The sequence below is a fragment of the Grus americana genome, chromosome 5 (genome assembly GCF_028858705.1).
Source record: "Grus americana isolate bGruAme1 chromosome 5, bGruAme1.mat, whole genome shotgun sequence".
Classification (NCBI taxonomy): domain Eukaryota; kingdom Metazoa; phylum Chordata; class Aves; order Gruiformes; family Gruidae; genus Grus; species Grus americana.
In genome coordinates, this window is record NC_072856.1 from 6,522,596 (window position 1) to 6,545,209 (window position 22,614).

A 22,614-nucleotide genomic window follows, 5' to 3' on the forward strand; every position below is an offset into this window, starting at 1 on the left:
TTTGTGATGGAACTCTTCATCTTTATGAATGCCACATTTAGTATATTTTTATTTTATCTTCTCCAGACTGATGCCATGGCATCATCAGGTCTCTTCTTCAAAGATGGCAAAAAACGCATTGATTACATCTTGGTCTACAAAAAGTCAAGTCCACAAGTAGAAAAAAGAAGCACATTTGAGAAGAATTTGAGAGCAGAAGGGTTAATGTTAGAACGAGAGGTGAGTTTTGTAGCTTATGTGGTGTAAAAAAACTTTTATAATACTGTCATACTTTATTGGATATATTAATGATTCCTGACAATCTTACAAGCCTTTCCAGTTAGGCTTTGTTTAACGCTATTAAAATAATAATAACAGTTGTTTGATAGTGTGTGTTTAACATGTCTTTGAGATGCCTGCTTGTACATACACGCACACACACGTGTACCCTGTAAAGTATAATCACTTTTCAATTGGAGCAGGTGTAGTGCCGTATAGATCCCAGCTCCTTATGCTTCCAAGCCAGAAGAAGCTTCAGTAACTCATGTTATTGCTTTAATGTATAACCTCTATGTCTTTCACCTGAATGCATGATACGAAATGTCTCTGGTTTTAAAGGGGTAAAGATTCTCAATGCCGAGTTAATCCATCTCTAGTTTACATGGCTCAATCTGCATTGGGTTCTTTCAGCTAGGCTAGTTTACAGTTTAAGTGCTACTGTTCAGGCTTCTAATTTTTCTTGAATGCCTATTATTCTAATAGTATTAAAAATGAAATTCATATTTTATGCAGCTTGCAAAGTTTCACTGTCAAATCCCTCCTCCCTTGAAATCCTGAGACTTTTAAATCCTTTGTGTCTTAAAAGGGATTTTTTTTAAATTTTTTTTTTTAGTTGCGTGGGTGTGATTTTGTTATCTTGACTGTGATCTGTTAGTTTGTTTTCCCAAAATTCCAAGTTAATATCTCTAATAGTTTACTCATATTACAGGGTTTGGCAAAAAAAAAAAAAAAAAAAAAAGTTATTAATTTTCTTTTGTCTAGCTCAGAGCACTTACAGTGTTTTCAGACTTGAACCGCCACTTCAGGCCTAAAAGCAGAATTTGACCCTGAAGAATGCTTTTAGAAAGGTGAATGCCATAAAGGTTTGAATTATTAATATGTATTTATTTGTTACTGCTCTTTACAGCCAGCTGTTACAAACAGCGATATCATGTTTGTTAAAATTCACTGTCCGTGGGAGACATTGTGCAAATACGCAGAAAGAATGAACATCAGGATGCCCTTCAGGTATTGTGGAAACTATTTTAAGAAATTTGTAATTTAGTTTTAATATTAAAAGTTCATTACTTACCTTAAGGCTAAAATGCAGTCTTTGCTGCATTGTGGCCAGGCATGCTTATGTTTAATTTAGTGAGATGATATGGAGAGAGGAGAGGAGAAACAAATAATAGGCACTGTTCTTTTCCCATTTACCTGTGGTACTTGTTTTCAAGCTGACCTTCCAAGTCAAATCGAGCATATGTCTTCAGAAAATACTGTTAATAGTTCACACATTGTTTTGGATGTCCTTGGCAGAGTTTCAGGTATTCTCCATCTGGGCTCAAGTATTCTCCATGTTTTTCAGGTATTCCTGAAGTCTTACCCAAAGGCAAGTGAAATGACAGAAATAGCTGGTGTCTTCTCGGTCTCCAAGATAACACATATTGGCATACTTTGGAGAAAACGAGATACTTTTATTTCTTGGTACTCTAGCTTTCCTTTGGCAGAATAATGAACTGAACCGAGTTCCTCGTCTATGTGCTAAACTAATTCTATCATATGTTTTTGAGATAAATATTTGTTATTTATTTGTAGGACAAGTTAGTATCCCCTGCAATAATGCAGAAGTAAAGAAGGAAAAAATGTCCCTTTTGAAATCGATAAATAATACTCTTCCAGAGAGAGAAGAGCATGTAGTGTGCTGTAAACCTCATCAGGAGTTAAAGTGGTAGCCAGATGCCAAAGCTGTGTGACTCACGGAAAATACCCTTACGGCACTCCGTTCTCACTTGGATTGCCGAGTGCTCTGTCTTTCCTGTCCCTGCTGATTTCAGCTATTGCAATGTGGCTCTCTTGCATTGGTTCTAAGCCAGAAACAGTCATCGTGAAGCATCCTTTGCTCAAAACTCGCTTCAAATACTCAGTTCTATGCTGAGTTTCCACATCATCCCGTAGAGCCTTCAAAGTACTTTCCATTAAAAAAATCTTTTCTGTAACAGTCATCTCCCATATGTTTGAGAATATTATTATAGTGCCATTTGATCTTCTCTAGTTTGAATAATACTTGTCAACATTTTAAATATAGAAGTGTTTGCATATGTGTGTACACACACATAAACAATCTAATTTCTAATACAAAAATAGTTCTTTCTTGGTTTTGATACTTGAAGTCACAAAATTAAGTTAGGATTTAGCAATGATTTGAATTCTTCATCATTTTATAACTTCACAGATCAATAGTGCTCTTCAGAAAAAAAAGGGCTGACTTTTGAAATACTGCTTTATTTTGAAGGCATTCAAAGTCCTGTTTGTTTATTATATTATTAACTGACATGTATATATAGTCTCTTTTTTTATTAGTTGGTTTAATTTGTTTTTTTCTTCCCCACAAAGTGTCTGATCCATGTTTCTTTGTTTCCGGGCTGTTGCTTTAGCTTCCTTTTATCCCACTCAGTTCAGTACACCAAAAGTAGATAAAATGTTAAATTTTGCTGGTTTACCTTGTTAGCAGTTTTGCTGTAGAATGAAACACATTTACTTCTAAGACAGAAGCCCGCTGTCCACCTCTACCTCATAATAGAACTGTGAGAAATATTAAATTGATCACCATTTCTCTTCAGCTTAAAAAGATTTTAGTAGGAGTTTAAATGAAGTTGCAATCTAGAACTTGCGTGAATATTTCAAGCAATCTGTTTCTTTAATTTCCGTTCTTTTTAAAAAATAAAAGTGAACACAGTTTTATTGTGAGCACAAAGTGGACATAGCAGAATAGAACAAAGGTCAGTCTTGCTCTGTCAGCAGCCAGTCTGAAGTGTCCGGTACAGAAGCCGAGCAAATCTGGAGGTGTGTTTCATGATGCCTTCTCTCTTTCCAGAAGGCTGCAGTTTAGAGACTTTCTGAGGCAGAGTTCACATCTTCATCTCTGTTTATATTAGCCCCCAATGGCTTTTCATGGATGCAAAAATAGCCATCTACACTTCCGTAACAACATCCTGTGACCGCACATTTTTTAATTTAATTACGTGTTCTGTCAAAAGCACTTTTCTTTTTTTCTTTTTTCCTTTTTCTTTTTTCCTTTTTTTTTTTTTTTTTTACATCTTGAGCTTGCTTATTTAAATCAAACCTTTCTTAACTGGATGGCTTATATTGCTTTCCTGAGGTAACTATTTTCTCCATTCAATGGACAGAGGAATCGTCTATGATTCTAAGAACAGATTATTTCTCTTAGCCTTTATCTGATTTATCAGTGGCTTCTGACTGTCCATTTTTAAGACATAATCGAAGAAGAGAGCTAACCTTCCCTGCAGCACTTTAATGCCGTACACCCTTGTTCTCTTGCACAGTGTTGCAAAATTTTGGCTTATGGTTATGGTCACTAAAATATACCATATGTCGGTGTCATATGTGAATAATACATGAAGAATTAAACATGCTTTTTAGGTTCAGTTTGCTCAATCCAGGAATCTAAACAAAATCAACAGAATTATTACACAGCTTAAGAAGTATTTCTCTCTGTTGCTGAAAAATAAAAATGCTTTTTTCTGACCCAGGGGACCACCCAGCATCCCAGAACTGTTTTAGCATGGCATTATACCTAAATGTATTGGCAGATATATAGTATGCATCGTATATGTAATATAGAGGGTACCTCAGGGTTTCAATTACAAAATAACATTTTTCTAACACTTCAAAAGACCAGTCTGTGGTAATCACTGTTGTCTTGTATATGGTTTCAAACAGGATTTATGTTAGCACCAAGGTTAGATGATGACTGAAACTTTTTTTAATAATTTATAGATATTTTTGTTAAGTATATAGCCTGTCAGTAGAAATGAAACTCTATTATATGTTTCTGAAACTCAGACAAAAGTTTAATTTTATCTGTATCTACAATTATATCTTGTGACACATAATTATGATTGTGTGTAATGGATAAATTAGTTCTATCTGTAGCTTAGCTGGACTCCATCTGCGCAAAACAGCTAAGGGCAATTAAAGGGAACGAAGGAAGGGTTTTATTAAAAAAAAAGTAATGTCTGAAAATCCTTTAATAATTCTACACTGCTTCATTTACAATTCTGCCTACTAGTACCAAGTGTGAGGCTGCCAACAGCCTGCAGATTGGTAGATATGTAGTTTTCCCATGGCCACGTATTTTCTAGACAACATTTCTTTCCCAATCCTTTTAATGTATTCATTTCACTGGGTTACTGTAATGTAAGTAACGTACAGATGGGCAGTTGGACATCTTGTTAAGTATGTGTGGTTCTAGGCTAAGTAGTGATGGAGAAATATCCAGAGTAAACCTCCATTTTTGTGTGTGTTAGAATGGGGCGGGGGGGGGGAGGTTAAAATACCAACTGAAAATAATGTTGAACTTTGCTATTAATGTATCCACATAAACTTGTTTTAATTCCTCCTAAAAAATAAACATTGCCAATGTAGAAAGGCAAATTTTAAGTAGATGAATTAAGAGAGGAGCAAAGCCCCTGGTGCTGAACTTCGGTGTCCCCAGATGAGTGCCGTGGTAAAGATACGGATTCTCCGAGGAATCTGCAGGATTGAGGCCTTTGCGTAGTTGAAATGTGACATGAAATGATAGGAGGCAGCCAGAAAAAAAAAAAAAAACTGAAAAAATGAAACTAGATGTATAAAATATTACATTGCAGCAAATATGTCTCTATATGGTTTCAAAATAACTTCTCTCAGAAGACTTTACTAGGAAATTCTGGTCTTGTTTCTCTAAGTTTCTGTGACCAGTGAAGGGTGGAGAGAAAAGAACTGTTAACGTAAGAGTTGTTTGTTACAGATAGTACTCTTAGATTTTTAGGGTCGTATGGTGTTCTTCAGTTGGATGCAAAATGTCAAGGGAAGGTGATGGCATACCACTTTACAGAATGAAGATAGATCTAGTGGCATTAGGTGCTTATGGTATTTAATGCATAGAGTGCATAAAGCATTTAATAGCGTGGAAGCCCTGGTGATTCTTCTAAAATGAGTTTTATTAAATAAAAGCTAAGAAAGATCCCATGAATTGAATACTAGCATGACACCATTGAATCCTGTCTGATGGGTGTCTTATGAACAAATTTTTGATTAGCTATTATTATTAGCTACAAATCTAAAACTTAATTTTGACTCAGGAACAAATTTTGAACTTGAAAATATGTGAAATCACAGCATTTTAATGACTTATTCTATTTTAGTTGCCTTTTTAAACTGTTTTTCACCTTTCTGCCTATGAAAATGCATGTTTTAAAATGTCCAGTGTTCTTTTGTAATGTATATGTCCTTTTCAACTGTCTCCTGCTTGATTATTCTCAGCTGATTTTTGCTGTTCTTTCAGGAAAAAATGTTATTACACTGACTGGAGGAGCAAAACCATGGGCAGGTTGGTGGGTGATGTGCAGCTTCTAATTTTGTCAGATAGTCACCCTGCTACAGAAAATCCATTCGCAGTTGTAAATTTATCCAGGAAACTTGGAAAATTAGATTATTTTCCTGAAAACTCAAAATATGTTAGCTCAAAGTGTTAAAATATTCATCTGTAACAAGATGCAGTACTTTAAAGCTTTGCCAGTTCTCATTTTAGAAATGCAAAAGTGTTTACGCCAGGAAAAAAAAAAAAGTGGCCTTATCCTGGCAGCAAAGATTTAATACTGGAGCCATCTCTACAGTTCCGTCTGCTGTTACCAAGGCGTATTGCTTTAGTGCGGAAGATACTTTTGAGTGCATGTCTCAAATTCTGGTAGTCAGCTATTTCCTTAGACAGGCAAACGTAACTTCTCTCCCGTGCATTCCGGTGATCAGGGCTAAATCAGTGCCACGCGCCGAAGGCTGTATTGAATTTCTATTTCATAGCTGACAGAATAACTTGTACGCTGCAGTAAAAGCTGTTTAACTCTCTGGGAGGCAGGTATATGCTGCTGCTGTTGTTGCTGCTTCCGTCAGCCAGGAGAAGGGTACAAGAGGCCACCGCAGCAGGCAAAAGGAGCCTGGGGGAGCTGGGGAGAAAGAACGGGGGACACTGTGAGCTGTAATCACTCCCTGTTGCTCTAGTCAAGCATAATGATATCTTGTAAATCCTAATTACCTACGGAAAAGATATGAAAATTTTTACATGAGGGAAATCTCCTGAAAGAGTTTTCTATCACGGGTTTTCTCGAGATGGATCTTGAGATGAGATTGCATTTGATTTGAGTTCTCCTGTTGTTACTTTAGATGATGAAGGGCTCTCATTATTTCTTAGGAACAATTTAAGTAGTCTCATGATATCAGTTTGCAGGAAGATCAGCTAACAAAAATAGACAAAGCACTGTTGAACGGTAAAGTGAGAAAACTTTAAACACAATCAGATAAAATATAGTGAAATAAAACAATCTATAACATAAATTTACAACTGCGGTTTTTCCCCTTCCCAGTCATTCACATGCTTGCTCCATTTTAGTGTGCATTGTGAAAAATGTAAGTGATGTGCTTTGTAATGCAAAGGCAAAATCAACGAGCTTTACTGCAAAATTGTCTCATTTCATCTGTTATCCATCTGGTGAGTCCGAGATATTAAATGAATTTATTTTCCTTATTTAGAAGGGCAGATGTCTGAAACGTGCAATTGAAGTTGCACAGTACCTGTGAACCAAGTAATAAACAGTTTTCATGCCAGATTGATTTTTCATTTGAGACAAATGTTTTTACTTGTGATTACTTTGCGAGAATTTGGGGATGAATATTTTTCTGAATATTTTCTCTGCCCCTTTACGCAATCCAGTGCGCAAAGGAATAGTGTGAAAAAGAAATTATCTCTAAAAATGAAAGCTAACTCTAAAATTGCTGTCATACACATCTCATCATTTTAACTTCTGCTACTATTATTGTTTCATTGCATCTTACAACTTTTCAAACTTAACTGCTTCTCTGTAATTTGTCATATCTCATTAGTGTTTCTAAGTCATTAAGTGGAATTTACAAGAGCTTTGATGAAGAACTATATTAAAATCTTTGTATATCAAAGGTAAAATTTAAGGCTATGGAGTTTGTATAGAATATGAGGTAACACTAGTATATTAGACCCTGCTGTGACTTGTACACTACTCTGAATTTACTGATGTGGTTATATGGTAGATGTGTATATCTATAAATATCCTTTAAAAAGTCTGCAAAAGATTAGTAGGAGCATGAGTGAAAGGACAGAAGGTAAGTGTAATATTTACTGTTAGTACTGTCTTTCTTATGTCTGATATCTCTGTGGCATCTCACTATTTCTTTATTTACGTACCTTAGAAAAAAACCTTAGCATTGTACTTAATCTTATGGAGCTTGAATTCTATTCATAGGGATGCACTATAAAAATAATTTTAGTATGTTCCTTAAGAGCAATGTTTCAGCAAATCTTATCAAAGGAAGTTGCTACAAGTGGGGCGTCCAAGTAGATAATGTAGGTATCAAAAATTGTCTGAACTCTCAGATTTAAGACTCAATAATCTAATGAATCAGTCTTGTATCTGCCTTAGCAGACACATCGATTTCATGCTGGTTAAAATGGCATCGAGGAAAAGAAAATCTAAAGGTAGTAGCTTAAGTATGCAGCTTCACTCTGCCCACTGAAATGTTGAGATAAATTTATATTTGTAGGGATGGAGAGCCAAAAATTACTTTGTTGAGCAACTGAGCTGCAGTAAGCTTGCTTTGCAAAGGACTTTTAAAACCATTTGGATTTCAACCTGCACACTGAAGTGAAATTGTTAATGTCGTTCCATCGAACAAGTGTAGCATCATTTTTTTTCCTTTTTCGGTGATGATTGTGTCCCTATATTCAATCTGTGAACCATGACACCTTGCCGATACAAGACACAGTACCATGTCCATGTAATCTGGTGGCATATGGTTGACAGTTCCGGCCAGTCTTGTATATTTTTGTCAATATATGAGGCGCAAACGCCGAGCAAAATACTGGGTGGTGATTGCTGTCAAAAATACCTAACGTGACCAGTGGCAGTTGCTTAATTTCAGGTATCTTGTTGCTTGAGTCTGATCAGATAATTCCAAATTCACCTAGACTCTGTTTCTTTACATTGCAGTCTGCTGAGTAAACATAATCAGCAAGGATTTTCAGACTAAACTAGTTCTGGGAAAAAAGAACTAACCAAATAAAATGTAACAGTATAGTTGAGCAAAGCTGAAATTACAGGGATCTTCATAAAATATTGATTTTTATATCTAAGAATAAAATGTATGTGTTTCAGAATAATATCCCAATCGTCCAAGGTGCATACAGTTACGGTAGAGCCAGCTGGAGTGCTTTCAATAAAACTGTACCTGACGTATCAGCCCACATCTTGCAGCACTCTTCCACTGGGACATTTTTGATCTCATTGTATGAACTCCTGACTTCATGAATGACTTCACCAGGCCAGCTCTGTCTGCTTTTATTCTTACTAAATAGACTACGCTGAAGAGATTAAAGCAGGAATCCATTTAAACTGCTACTTTTGACCTAGAAAGCCATTCTGAGTAAAAATGCTAATACTTAGTCCTACGATACAGGCAAAAATTTGTCTGAATTTTGTTATTACTTTGAATGAAACTTCAGTTTCTTCTTCAGCTGTAAAATAATGTAAGCCAAGGAAAGAGGCCTGTCTTGCCAGATTGCTTTTGTACATGGGAGGCATGTACTTTTCAGTTGAAATGGTCTATGCTATCTGAAGGCACTAAGTTTTGGAGTGATCAGCCGTAAGTGATGTAATGAAAAAGCAATCACATCTTAGACAAAAAGCCTTTTTGCATCAGAAGAGAAATTGCAAATGTAATGTGGATATAATTTTTAATTTATTCCAATACTGATCTTCATTAGTTTGCATGTTAAAAGGAGCAGACATGAATTTTTAAAAAGAGCTAATTTCTTTAAGTTAATAATTATCTACTAGTTTTTTAGATTTTTTTTTGGAGCAGGAAATTATCAAGGCTTTTCACTTAACCAATTTTAAAAGAATTTCATAATAAAAAAACTGAATTCAGATGCATTGTTCTTCTGTTCTTTTTCCTGATGCATCTGTATATTTTCCTCATTAAAGCCTGGGGTTTGACCAAAAAAAAAAAAAAAAACCCAGCATGTGTACAACAGAAAAAAAGTAGAAAAAGTAAACACTGGACTTATATATACACTGTGTATAACTGTACTGAGAGAACTTTCACTGGAACCAATGAAGATAATCGACTCACACAGTAAGGTGTTATTTGAGTGGAGGCGACACCTCAGGGATCCACCTGCCCGGGAACTGTTTTCTGTGTTTCAGCTTTATGAACGTAGTGATGTTCTTCAGCTCATAATGCTGAGTTTCAGCTAGAGTGCTGTCCCTCGAGTGCAGTACCAGTTACACAGAGTGTGCACCAATACCTTGGCAATATATAGCAAGAACAAAAATTTGAGAATTTTACATGTCAGTGTAAATTCTGATCCCACATTTGAATTAGATTTCTGACAGTGTTAAATTGAACAATTTTTTGCTGATGTTGAGAATAAGAGGTGGCTTTGCTGCCTGAGAGCAACTTCCTGTGTCATCACTTATTACTCTTAATTATGAAATGGGTAGCTCTGCTTCTGCTTAGCACAGTATTCACCTCAGATAAAAAATTCTGATACTTTGCTTTATAGTTTTTTGTGGCTATGAGATACATATATGCTTTATGTGTCATGCTTACATACGTGTTCATCAAGTAAGGCCCAAATCCCATTGAAAAAATATTATTTAGGGATGGTTTTTCTAAAAATTAGACTTTTTCTGGATCTCTGATATGCTTCGAGTGTCATAATACAGCACTAGTGTAATATGAGACGTACTCCTTAAATACCCATATTTCTTTGCAGTTGAATGTCAAAAAAATATAGATCAGCAAGGAGTGCAAAATTGAAGTAATAAGGAGGTAACTGTTAGCATTTGCTGAAAAATGAACTGCACTGCACTAAATTTTCCCCTGTATAAACCATATACAGAGATACTATTTAGGCAAGTTGCCAGTGAAAGAAAGCCCTTTTTGTTACCAGTACATAATCGAATTGAGGATACAAAAATTATGTTCTGTTTGTGTTTTATAATGTCAATTTTTAGGAAACCGCGTGAAGCCATACCTAGTTTTTTATCTCAAAGACAGTATTACCGTTTCTGTATAACATTTCCCTTTCTTTATTTGATCTGTAGGTATACTGTTTTGTAAGGCAATATCAGCCCTTGCATTTTGATGAAAATTTTGCAGGGGAAGGCTTTATTAAAATCAGAACACTATAAAAATTTGATCCTGAGCAGTCTCGTATTTACTTTAGAATTTTAGGAATTTTAGTTTCCGAGTTGCCAGGCAAGGGAGGGAGGAGGAGTTACACTTGCCTTGCTCAATGGGGCTAGAGACAGTAGTTAGATGGGTTCTGGAGTAAGGCATAAGCATCCACAATTCTTTCTGCCGATGAGCTGCCTTGGAAAAGTGTTTTCCCCAGACTCAATACTGCAGTCCCATCTCAAACCATATTCCCACTAATTTTAGGATGAGTCGTGCTCAACTAAAGTATGCAAAATAGATCACAAATAAATACTGTTAATTTTGCTTTTTAACTCCTTATTTTCTTTTAGTTATTTAATGTGGAAATTTCCTGCTTTCATTTCATTTCTAGTATGATGTCACTAAAGATGTAATGTCAGAGATAGAAATAACAAGCAGACGAAAGCATGTAAATCTGATTTCTTATTGTCTCAGTTTGCAGAGGAATATGAGAGAGCTGAAAAGTTGGTTGCCCAGAAATCCAATGAAGCTTGATAAGGAGGCTCTGCCTGATCTGGAAGAAACAGATTGCTACACAGCACCCTTTAGCCGTGCACGCATACACCAGTAAGTGCTGGAACTGGAAAGGCAGCGCCAGAGACCACACGGATTTTTTTATTTTCTCACTTCTTCTAAGCAAGTGCCATAGAGGCAGCCGTTAACAGATGGTCACTGGCAAATACCCAGTCTCATATTGGATATTTTCTATGGGTTTTCTCTTAAAGCCAAATTCTACTCTCTTACTTGCTATTTGATGGTCACTCAGTAGTATAGGCAGAAATTTGACTGAAAAATGAACACTGCCTTTCTGGTTTAGAAGTTTTTCTTTCCATTACATTACAAAATGCAAATACTTGCTCGAGTTTGTTTTGCGTAATTACATATTTTACTTAGGCAAAACCTGAGGCAGCTGTTGAAATGGGGAACACCTGGAGGCAAGCTAAAGCCGGTGGTGATTTCTTTTTCTCTCTTATCAGATCTGCATTTAAAAAATGCTTTTGTCTCTGAAAGTATAAATATATATACACCAAATAAAACCTGCATGTGTTCAGATCAGCATGTTGATGGTGATGATGTAGTTAAACTGTGCTATAAATTTTTTGAGGATCCAAAAATTTAGGTTTTAAAATTCTGGCTGTTTCTTCATTTTTAAAGTGTGTTGTGATAATTCTTTTAGGAGATAAATGTTCTTTAAAGTAGAAGTATAAATTAGGCTAAACAGAATTTTTTTTCTTCTCAGTAAAGAAGATATATGCTAGTGGACTGACTTTACCCTGGAAAGACAGAGTAATTGCTTTATAATCTGATTTTTTTTTTTCAGTATTAACTATATTGCATTGAATCAATAACCTGTTTTGGTGTTATTTCTCAACCAGCTCAGCTGACGTTATCGACTGTAATAGTGTCACTTTTGGCACAGCTGAGTAGGCAAAAGCTCCTAAATTTCAGATTTCTGGCATCCGGAATCCAGAGCCATCTGGGAAAGGACGCTTTATTTGGCTCCATCCTCAGATTTCTAAGGGAAGGTGGTGGTGGAGCTGCTACTCAAGTGTCCAGTGCATGGAAATAATTCTTTTTTTTTTTTCCAAATAGCAGTTCTGATGGTTCCATGACACAGACATCTGCCAACTCATAAGTAACTTGAATTTGAGAACAACTACTGCTTCTGAAGATCTTTTTTTTTAATTGATTATATCCAGAACAGACATTACCTAGACAGGGGAACATTACAGAATTCAGTTTTAATTGCTATGTTTTCCCAACAATAATCTGTGATGATGATAAACTTAGTGGACCTGAGAACATGTTCTAGGGATGTAAAATCTTACATCTTGCGCAGTACCAGGGAGGGTAAAGATCCAATAAACCACTTGAAGAAGAAAACACGTGAGCAGCTATGTTTGAACACCTGGGCATTGTTTTGAATATTAAAAGACATTCATTATTTTAATAGTTTTACGATAAACAACAAAGACAGCTTCTTCAGCAATTCCACAAGAAGTAGAATTGTGCATCACATGCTACAGAGAACTAAGTATGAAGATGGAAAGTCCAAAATGGGTGAGAGTGCTGTATTTTTTTTTCCTAACTTGAAGCTATAAAAATTTTATATCTTTACCTGCCTGAAAAAGTATCATTTGAGTAAAGTCAATTTTGCCATTCCTTGAAATATTTTTATTTGCTCAGTAACAGAGTTGAAGGAATGTCACATAAGTTATTTTCTTTAACTCAGTGAATATTGGCAATATTTTTTGCCTAATTATTCTTTAAAATGAATTGGAGCGATTATGATAACTTTATGTGATCAAGAGCCACAGTAAAGATAACCTATCCCTCAGAAAACTGTCGAGTGTTTTCTAGGACTGCTACTACCCAGCATTTCCAGTCCAACAGAATCAATGTGAGCTGCCCTTAACTTATTTGAGGTCTCCATGCAGCTCAGAGACAGTTGATCTGAAGACTAGATTCAGTTTATATCAACTCCCTATTACAGTATTATTTTTTAGAAGGTCTGACTATTCTCTTTCATTTGCAGTGATCAGGGGATGTACATATGATTTCCTATTTTCTTTGCCAGAATTAAATTAAAAATGAAATAAGATGATAGCAATTACAGAAAGTTGTTTCCTCAGCTTCTGGAGAAAAGTAGTATTAAGAAAAGCATAGAAAACAAGGGTTCAAATCTAATGCCTTTCAAGCCGATGACTGCCAATTTCATTGTGAGATTAGTTTACCGTATTTTGTATGTTTGAATGGACAAATCGGAAATCCATCATGAGTACTTATTTCTTAGGGAAACTGTTGGCTATGAGTGTGCTGCTACCGAATCTTTTTATTATAATTATTAATGGTTATTTATTATTTATTTTTTATATTGTGCTCTGATAGTACAACAAATCTGTTTTTAGGAAGACTCTAGGAACTGATCCAAAATGCTGTAGCCAGTATGATGCAGAACATTGCTCTGATACATAAATTCCTTCAGCTGGCTTATATTCCAAAATACCAACAGGTTAGCTTTTAAAACTGCGGGGGTTTTGCTGCCTTAAGGATTGTCTGTCCATACCACTCTCTGTGTGTGTCAGATCATCTGGTCACCTGTAAAATCTGTATCATCTGCTCTGATGAATACAACATGAATGCAACTGTCTTCTCACACTTGATCTGACACAAGCACCCGACCCTGAGAGAGAAGTCGCAGACACTGGCCCTCAGAAAGTTGCTGTAGTTTGACAGAGCCAGAAGTCTTGAGGGATCTGCAAGACCTGCACAAACAATTGGTGGGATTATTGATTATTGTCATGTTTAGCAGCACCCTGGGCATCTAATATTAAGTTACATTCTCAATATGCAACTTGAAAATTCTCACTGCTTGAAATTAAATGTGTGTAAAAAATTGATATCAGAACTGATGCTTTTTTTTACTTTTTAGGTATTAATAGATTACTAAATAATGGAACATACGAAGCAGCATTTCCACCACATGAGGTAACCTGTTTAATTATGCATTTGTCTTTATATTTAGCTTAAAGCTTGCATTAATGTTTTGAGATCCTACTTTATTTTTAATTTTGTCCTGCAAACTTTTAACTTCATCACTGTGTAATCTGTTGAGATGGTTTTTTTTATTTCTAGCTCTTACATTAATACTGGCTTTCAAAATTTTTCTTATTTAATGTGTTTTAATAACTTCCTGGAGCATTTTCTTACTGAACTAGAACATTATAATCCTTTTTTTATTTTTATCAACCGGACATTGCCTGTGGAGTTCTTAATGAGAATATCAGTTATTCCAAATTGTTCCAATTAGTTGTGTTAAATTATTTTTGCCTGCCATCTACAAAATGTTCTGGTTTTCTAATAGCTTCTGCACTTGATCAAAGTTAGGGAGACTGGTTAATTATTTCCTATTTAGTCTTTTGTGAATAGTTCTGCATAACTTCTATTTGACAGCATCTTCTTTAGTAGGTTACAGTCTACTGAAGACTGTAAACCTGTGAAGTAAATGCAAAACTTGACTTCAGAGGGTTTTCAGACAATCTTTGTGTATTGAAAAGAAAGAAGCAAGCCACACATCTTCAGTCATTTTAAGTGCTGATCAGGAGCTTGGTAATTGCAGCCGTGAACTCCATGGTTGCTTGGGCTGAATATTGTGACTTGATCTCCTATTTTGAAGGACTGACCTGTGCTTTACAAATTGCTGAGAGTAATTTTTTATATGGTATTAATAATTAAATACTGGGAATATAGAGGAGTATTTTAGATAAATAATTGAACATCATTGTTAACGCTTCCACTGTGCTTTACTGACTTTAGGGAAAAGCTGGCCATACTACCAGAAAACCCTGTGAAGCTTTCTTTGGCTGTCACAACCATGCTGTCATATCCATTTTATGTATATGTTCCTTTGTTATGTCATAAGCTACTATTTCGAAGTTTCAGTTAAGGTTAATGAAGTCATATTTTTAAGCCACTCTTACCTTAATTGCTGCTTGACTGGTGCTAAGGGCTAGTGATTGAACAAGCAGTTTTATTTTATTTTTATTATTTTTTTTAAATCACACGAGCAACTGAGAGTGAAACTTCAGTCCCAGTGCAAATGCTGAGGCTTGGACTCTGTTATGGGTAAACGGTGCAGAAAGAAGCAGAGGGGGGGAAAAAAAAGTCTTAAAAATATACAAGACTTGGTAACGCTTCATGCATTGCACTCATTCATCCAAGTGACTGTGAGAATAGGCTGATGTTCTGTTCCTAGGTGTTTCCATATGTTGCAAAGGTCACGCTGTGTTCTCATTATTTGTATGGTTCTTTGCTGACTTTAATGAGGAATTAGTAGAACTGGACTCTTAGCTATGCTTAGCTTTGTTTCTAACTCATTCTTTAACCAGAGGGTCAGCGCATTGCAACGAGTAAATACTGTTCTTTCAGTTGTGAGGAATGCTCAAGATTTCAAATAAATGATAAAAAGCTAGATGGCTAAATCACTTGGATCTACTAGGGTCAAGAATCTGTCCAATTGCTAACTCGGTAGTACTGCTCTGGGGAGCTCTGCTCTCCTCCCAAGAAATTATGTGGCTCACTTGCAGTTATTTGATGACAGATTTTCTTTACCATAACTTGAGTGGTGGGGTCCTTTTTGGGGGAAAAAGTTCAAAGTTTCAGGCTGTCAGGCAGTCTGTAAATGCCAGGCACGGCCTGGGAGGACTCCTTTTGGGTCAGACTGATTCTGTGTTTTGCTTTTAATGCCTCTGAGAGTCCTGCGTAGGCTTCAAAATAACACCAGTTCTGTTGTTTCTGTCATCTTAGAAAATATGTACCACAGAAAGACTATGGTTTTCTGTACTTTTTAACAGGAGTTAAATAAAGTCATAGAAAATGTCTAGGAGAGGAGAACCAAGCTGACATACCAGAAATTTCTAAAATTTTATAGGAGAGGAGAAAAAAAAATATCACAAACCTCTCATGAAAAATTTTGAAAATTTGAACTAGATGAAAGCATACAAATAGGCATATGTTTGTGAAATAGAAGCACTGTACTTGAAGTCATATAAAAAGTTAGGTAGTTCTTTATAGCCTTGTACGGTTTTCTCATTAATTCTTAAGAGCAACTGGTCATTTTGGCAACATACTTTCTGTCAGGCTGAGGTGTTTAGCTCCAGATGATGTGTCCTAGATGTGGCCATAATATGAGACCTATTTATTAAAAACAGTGACCTCCTCATTTAAAAATATATTGAAATACCTGAGAAATTTATATGTTTTCCATAGCACCTAGTAACATACTTTTATTTCTTTGTGTTTTTCAGGGAAGCCACAAAAGCAGACATCCCATCAAAACACATGGAGCTCAGAATCACAGACACCTCTTATATGAGCGTTGGGCACGGTGGGGAATGTGGTACAAATACCAACCTCTCGATTTAATCAGGTATTAGTACTTTGAAGAGTAGCTTGTTTCTGTGATACAGCCAACCTGGTAACAGTGTATTAACCATACCGGCAAATTCCTTGTCTTTATGCTTTCCTGTAAAATTTAGCCATTCAGTATTATCAGGTAAGACTTAAATTCTTTAAGTTGCTTCTTTTGGGTGGTCTTTTGTGCAGAGCTGTTAATTTCCAATGAGGCTGCATAAAAGGCACGTAGATCCAGCTGCTTGACAATTTGCAGTGTGAAACTTTGTCCCGGTTTTGGCTGGGATAATGTTAATTTTCTTCCTAGCAGCTGGTATAGTGCTGTGTTTTGGATTTAAGATGAGAATAATGGTGATAACACACTGATGTTTTAGTTGTTGCTAAGTAGTGTTTACACTGAGTCAAGGACTTTTCAGCTTCTCGTGTCCTGCCAGTGAGAAAGCTGGAAGTGCCCAAGAAGCTAGGAGGGGACACAGCTGGGACAGCTGACCCAAACTGGCCAAAGGGATATTCCATACCATATGACATCATGCTCAGTATATAAACTGGGGGGAGTTGGCCAGAGGGGCAGTGACCACTGCTCAGGGACTGGCTGGGCATTTGTCAGTGGGTGGTGAGCAATTGTTTTTCATTTGTATAACTTGCTTTTCTTGGGTTTTATTTCTCTCTCTTTTTGTTATTTGCCTTTTCGTTACAATAGATAGAGATCACAATAAGATTTAACTTTAAATAATGTGTATGTTTCCTTTTCATGTAGGCGATATTTTGGTGAAAAAATTGGACTGTATTTTGCCTGGTTGGGGTGGTATACTGGAATGCTTATTCCTGCTGCCCTGGTTGGGCTCTTTGTTTTCCTTTATGGATTATTTACGATGGATTCCAGCCAAGTAAGGTAAAATCCTATTTCAAAACATAATAGCCAGTTGAAAATTAAGAGCTGAGATCATTATTATACTTATAAATGCTTTCCAGATACAGTAATCATGTAAAAGTAACCAAATAAAACACTGGGTTCTGCAGTCAAGTGTATCCACTTTGTCTGTCTGTTTTGCATCAAGCTGGATGCGTACCATTCACAGCAGGTGAATGAATCATCTGCAGTGATTCCCATTCTGGCTGTAAGGAGAAACAGCGAGTACCAATTCTAATGTCATAGGTACTGCAACGGTTTTCATTCTAGTAAAGGCTAACGGGTGAAAAAACAGTCAGACATACTCCCTCTTTTCCTCCATCTTGCCCATAACTTCCAGAGTGTAGTACAGTTGCTAAACTTCAACTGATTTTTGTCTATGCTTTTGTTTTCTCTCAGTGTTAATAGTGGCAAACTTTGAGTCTAACAACATTCTTAACTATGTCAGTGTAAACTGCAGCCAGGAGACCCAGCTTCAGGGAGATTACAACCACGTGGAACGAACCTAGTTTTTAAGTTCCCCACTGTTGTGATTTTGCTCTGGGAGAGGTTTATATCAATACAGAAATAGTGATGAGTGTGATTGAGTGAAGTGCTGACTGTACTTTTAGGAACTGTTTCAGTGGACGCACCCTTATTACAAAGTTTTCCATTAGGTGTCGTCAGACACAACCGGGTCACTTACGGTGCTCTTAAAATTGCAACTGTTCCTCCAGGCATTTGGGATGCTTAGACTGTAAGTATACTTGGAGTCAGATTTCATAGGAAGTGCTGTTTCTTGGGCTTTGAGCAGGACTATTTTACGTTTTCTTTGTGGAATTGTCTTTATCTGCTGTTTCGCAGTGAGTTGTTATGTTCTGCAGTGCTGTAATTAAGGCTTTTTTAGGTTTGCTTTTGTACAGCTAACTCCTGAGGGACTTTACAACTTCAAACTGAGTTAAATGCAATTAAATGCAATAAATGTTATCAGACAGGAAACTATGCTAATCTTTAAGAAATTGTTCTCTGTATTAGGATCGTTTTGCATGATAAACATGCAATGGATCTAATGCAAAGTAGAGGATCAGCCTGTTAGAGCACAGAGACTAGGACTGTTGAACTGGAAATCTTGTATTCTTCAGATGTACAATGGCACAGTTTCAACAAGGGGGGAACAAAGGGCCTTAATTTACTATTATCAGGAACTGAATTTTTTCAAACTGTAAGCTATTATGTGCCAAATGCTTTTCCCAAGAAGACTTGGAGACACGACATCCTGCTTAGCTCTTTTAATAGAGACACACAATTATCTTGCTTGCTGAAGGTTGCAGGGTGTAAATCACAGGAACGCAGAGGTAGTTTAGCTTTCATGTTTTCACGCCCTAAGTTTTTCCCCTGGGTTGCTGTTGAGCAGGTGCAGACAAAACATGCAGATTTTAGTTTGCTCCTCGTGGAGGCTGGTTGTGTTGGGTCCCATCCCGAGGTGCCTCAGTGCTGCACAGAGCGCCAAGGTGCCCATCAGGGGCTCGGGACTCTATTCCAGAAGCAGGAGCCTGAAAGTTAGGTGATCCACCGTATAAGCCCTAGAAGTATCCAGGGAGTAGAGGGGAGTATTTATATATTTATTATGGCTAACATTAGCCGGTGTTCATTTCCAAATACTGACAGAGGGTGGGTTAATGCAGAAGCCCCAGCTGTGTGCTCTCTGGCAGCCCCAGAACATCGGAAGTCTGGATGTGTTAATTCTGGCCAGAAGGTCCTCTCTGCCTTTCACGTTGTGAATCTTTGCGGTACCTCTGGTTAGTCGTGACACAATACTGTCGTATCAGTGCATTGCTTTGACCAAGTTAGTAATAACTGCTGTGAGATGTGGATTCAAGAACAGAGCTTAACTAACTCAACCTGATTGTGACTGGCCTGATAAAATGTATGTAGATGTTTTCTGCCTCACCTTGTGTACCTAACTAATTCTAAGAGCCAGTGATAACCGATGCTGCTCCTTGCCGTATTTGCTTACTTAGCCTGGAAGGGGTTAGTGAGGGTTAGACAGAAACCTACCTAGAGCAGACAGGAGTCATCCATTCGCAGGCAGACAGACTGCACCACCTAACTGTTCTTATTCTTGCCATATTCTGGGGCTGTGAGATTATTTATCTAATGTTTCTGCAGTCATTTAAAGAAAACTGCTAGATAAACATCCGTAACAGTTTTAAAATATATCATTTGATTTTGAGCACTGCAGCTACCGCAGTATGCAAATGCAACGTTCAGCAGCTGTCAGGAAGAAACGGAGTGGGGTACGTTATTCTGACAAAACCTAGACACAGGAGACCCAGTGGCAATTTGGAATTTACACCTAGTGCCAGGGCATGATGGCAATGTCATAACTGCCACGTTGCCCCACATTCAGTATTATTCTGTATAATACTACCTCATGTGAAACGTGTTTCACCCTATTAACGCCTGTTATTAGGAGTCAGTGGACGTTAGATAGTGTTGATTTACAGTATGATGATAAATCCTGTCGCAAAAAAGTATTTTTCATCTGTCTTGTGTACCACAAAATTTGAACTTACTGACTGATCAAATTAGTTTTGCAGAAGCATGCTTCCCTCGGCGATGTCACTTCACCTCTCAGGCACAAGGAGCTGCCCTGAGCCCCCCCTCTAGCAGCTGCAGGCAGAAAATGATCGTTTTCTTCTTTTTTCACTGACATCCTGCACAGTTACAGCAGAGAAAGGATAAGCCAATACACAAGCATACATTGCCATAGAACCAAATGTTGCTTGCGATGCCAGCCATAGGTTTTGTGCAGCAATAATTCGAGGGTTATGCAGAATGATGTCACACCTAAGAAATAGTTTGTCTTGTTTACGACTTGTACAAGTGCCTGCCTCTGCTCCGTGCTCAGGGTCTGTCCTGATAACAGGTGGCTCTTTATATATATATATATATAAAAAATTATCTAAATATATATCTCTCTATATATCTCAGCCTGTGCTGGGACCCCATCTCTGCCTGGCAGGAGGCCATCAGTCCCTGCTGCCTGTGTAAAGGAAAGATGCTCTGTCAAGTTCACCGGTGGCTGCCACAAGCAAGTTGGAAATGGAGCCTATTTGCTCCCTTTTGGTGGTACCCTTCCTTCTTTCCCAGGGCGAGTGCCCCTCTCACTGTGCCTTGTACTCCTTGTCGTAGTCTCTCTGTCCTTTCCTCAGTTACAGTTTTAGGGAAACAATAAACTTTCAGGTCTGATTGAATCATCGAATGATTCAAATGTATTGTACAGGGAGGAGGAAGGTGAAATAAGATGGGGAGACAAAAACCCTGCATACGCTCTGTGGTATCAGGGACTAGACGCTCTTATAAGCAAATATGCATGCGTGTCCCATGTTCAGAAACAGAAGTTTCTCCATTCTACAGGATTAGGGATGTTTTTCTTTCCTATGACAAAACAGGTGCGTATGACGGGCAGCGTTATTGAAAGCAGGTTGGAATGGAGGATGCTCTTTTTCTTGTGTGAGTTTGCAATAAAGCTTAATAATACTGTGGTTGCCAGAAGCCAGAACTGAGGTCCTCCAGGTACTGAGATTATAGCGTTGGCAGCTCGTTGCAGGATTCAATTGTGAAATGAAGGTAACCAAGAGAAAAATCCATGGGGTCTCTGTTGAAGAAACTCCATAGTAGCTTCCGGAGTATTTGGATTATATTTGCAGGGCTCAGACATGCAGAAACAAAAACGAGGAACATGAATTTGTATTTCTTGTTTCATACACTTTCAAATATATTTTGATCCGTTTGCCCTCCCTGAGCTAAACCAGGGGAGCTGTGGGGTGGTTGTCATATGGGAAAGCTTAAATTGTCCTTTAGAAGTGCCTTCATGTGGGTTCTTTTCTTTCCACAAGTTATGTGCCCTATTACCTGTGTTTATACTCAAGTTAGCTGTCAAGCTGTTAAATGTTGATTTGACTATATAAAAATAAATCTGATGGTTTTAAAGAGTTTGGTTTTGACGGGTTTATACGTATCATTAATTATCACTGTTGTAAGTTGTCCCTTTGCTGTCAGTCGAACAGAAAGGCCAGGCACAAACACAGCATAGCTTCAGGTGTCTTCGCAGCACGTGCTGTAGTCAGATTTCAGATATATGTGAGGACAGTACAAAGAAGCTTATTTTGGTCTTTTATACTGGAGATTTGAATTGCAGTAACAGTTAACATAGCACCTGTCACGAACGCTTGTGTAGCAAATGTTATTGCCTTTGCAGAGCGGTGCTAAAGCGTGTGACCTGTCACTGTCGGTATAATTTTCTGAAACTTCCTGTTATTAAACACAAACAAAGATTTTAACTCAAGATATATAATACTAAAAATCTAACACTTAAAATGTTGAATTTAAATTCAAAGTGCAGTACAATTTGGCCTTATATTTGACAACAGTTTATATTATTGCCAAACTATTATACCACATTGCTGAAATATGATCTTCTGTGCTTAATCATTTGAAGGAAAATGCAGGAAGATTCTCAGATGCAACACACTGTAAGATTTCTGCAACTCTGAAATGACTGGCTCTGCTCATTCTGGCTTAAGGGTTACTTAGGCCAATTTCTTTGTCAGATCCACATTAGGTTGGAGGGTTTCAATGAATTAGTAATTCTGATTTTTTGGGAAGTGTGACCAAAGATTACAAAAGTGACATCTGGGCAACCAAGATCTTTTATTTCTATTTACTGTTATGTCAGGATTTAATAGATGCATTCATTTGGAAATAAGCATAATTTTCCATACAGCATTAGAACTGTAAATTCAGCTTTTATGAGGAGGAGACTGAAAGCACAATGTTTATTAAAACAAATCAGTAGAGATTTCCTGGCATGTGTTTATACTGCAACTTTTCTAGTGTGTCATAGGATCATTTCAAGCATGACAACATTGCTAAAGGATAAGAAAACAGGATTGCTGAGGTTCTTTGGGAAGCTTACTCACTGCGGTTAAAATAGGCCTTAAAATTCATTTTTGCACTTCTGTTAATTATGGTTTGCCTTTGTCAAGGCACTTACATATTGCATTTGGAATATGAATGGTCCCAATGAAGGCAGTGACTTCATCTTCCTGAATCTTAGGATCTTTAAGCAGTAGAATGTGGTTTGAAGATTTTTTTCCCCAAACTTAGGATATTAAAGTGTTTTTTATTAGCCCTATACATAAGTTCTTCTGTAGGAAATAAAAATGCAAAGACTTGATACTCTACTGCCAGAAATCCTTGTC

The 22,614-nt window shown here is 37.1% G+C and overlaps 1 protein-coding gene across 5 annotated transcripts in view; it reads left to right on the forward strand.

The window, feature by feature from the left end:
• Positions 1–22,614, forward strand: part of ANO3 (anoctamin 3) — a 204,519-nt gene that overhangs the window by 140,023 nt on the left and 41,882 nt on the right. For 4 of the 5 annotated variants that reach the window (XR_008577413.1, XM_054827920.1, XM_054827924.1 and 1 more), the window contains exons 5-12: positions 67–219; positions 1,166–1,266; positions 5,585–5,629; positions 10,981–11,112; positions 12,500–12,606; positions 13,979–14,034; positions 16,353–16,474; positions 17,216–17,350. Coding sequence is in view for 4 of the 5 variants with exons in the window: in XM_054827920.1 (XP_054683895.1) it covers positions 67–219; positions 1,166–1,266; positions 5,585–5,629; positions 10,981–11,112; positions 12,500–12,606; positions 13,979–14,034; positions 16,353–16,474; positions 17,216–17,350 (851 nt within the window). In the remaining variant the exon portion in view is untranslated. The remainder of the gene's footprint in view (positions 1–66; positions 220–1,165; positions 1,267–5,584; positions 5,630–10,980; positions 11,113–12,499; positions 12,607–13,978; positions 14,035–16,352; positions 16,475–17,215; positions 17,351–22,614) is intronic. The other variant, XM_054827922.1, reaches the window with a different exon arrangement.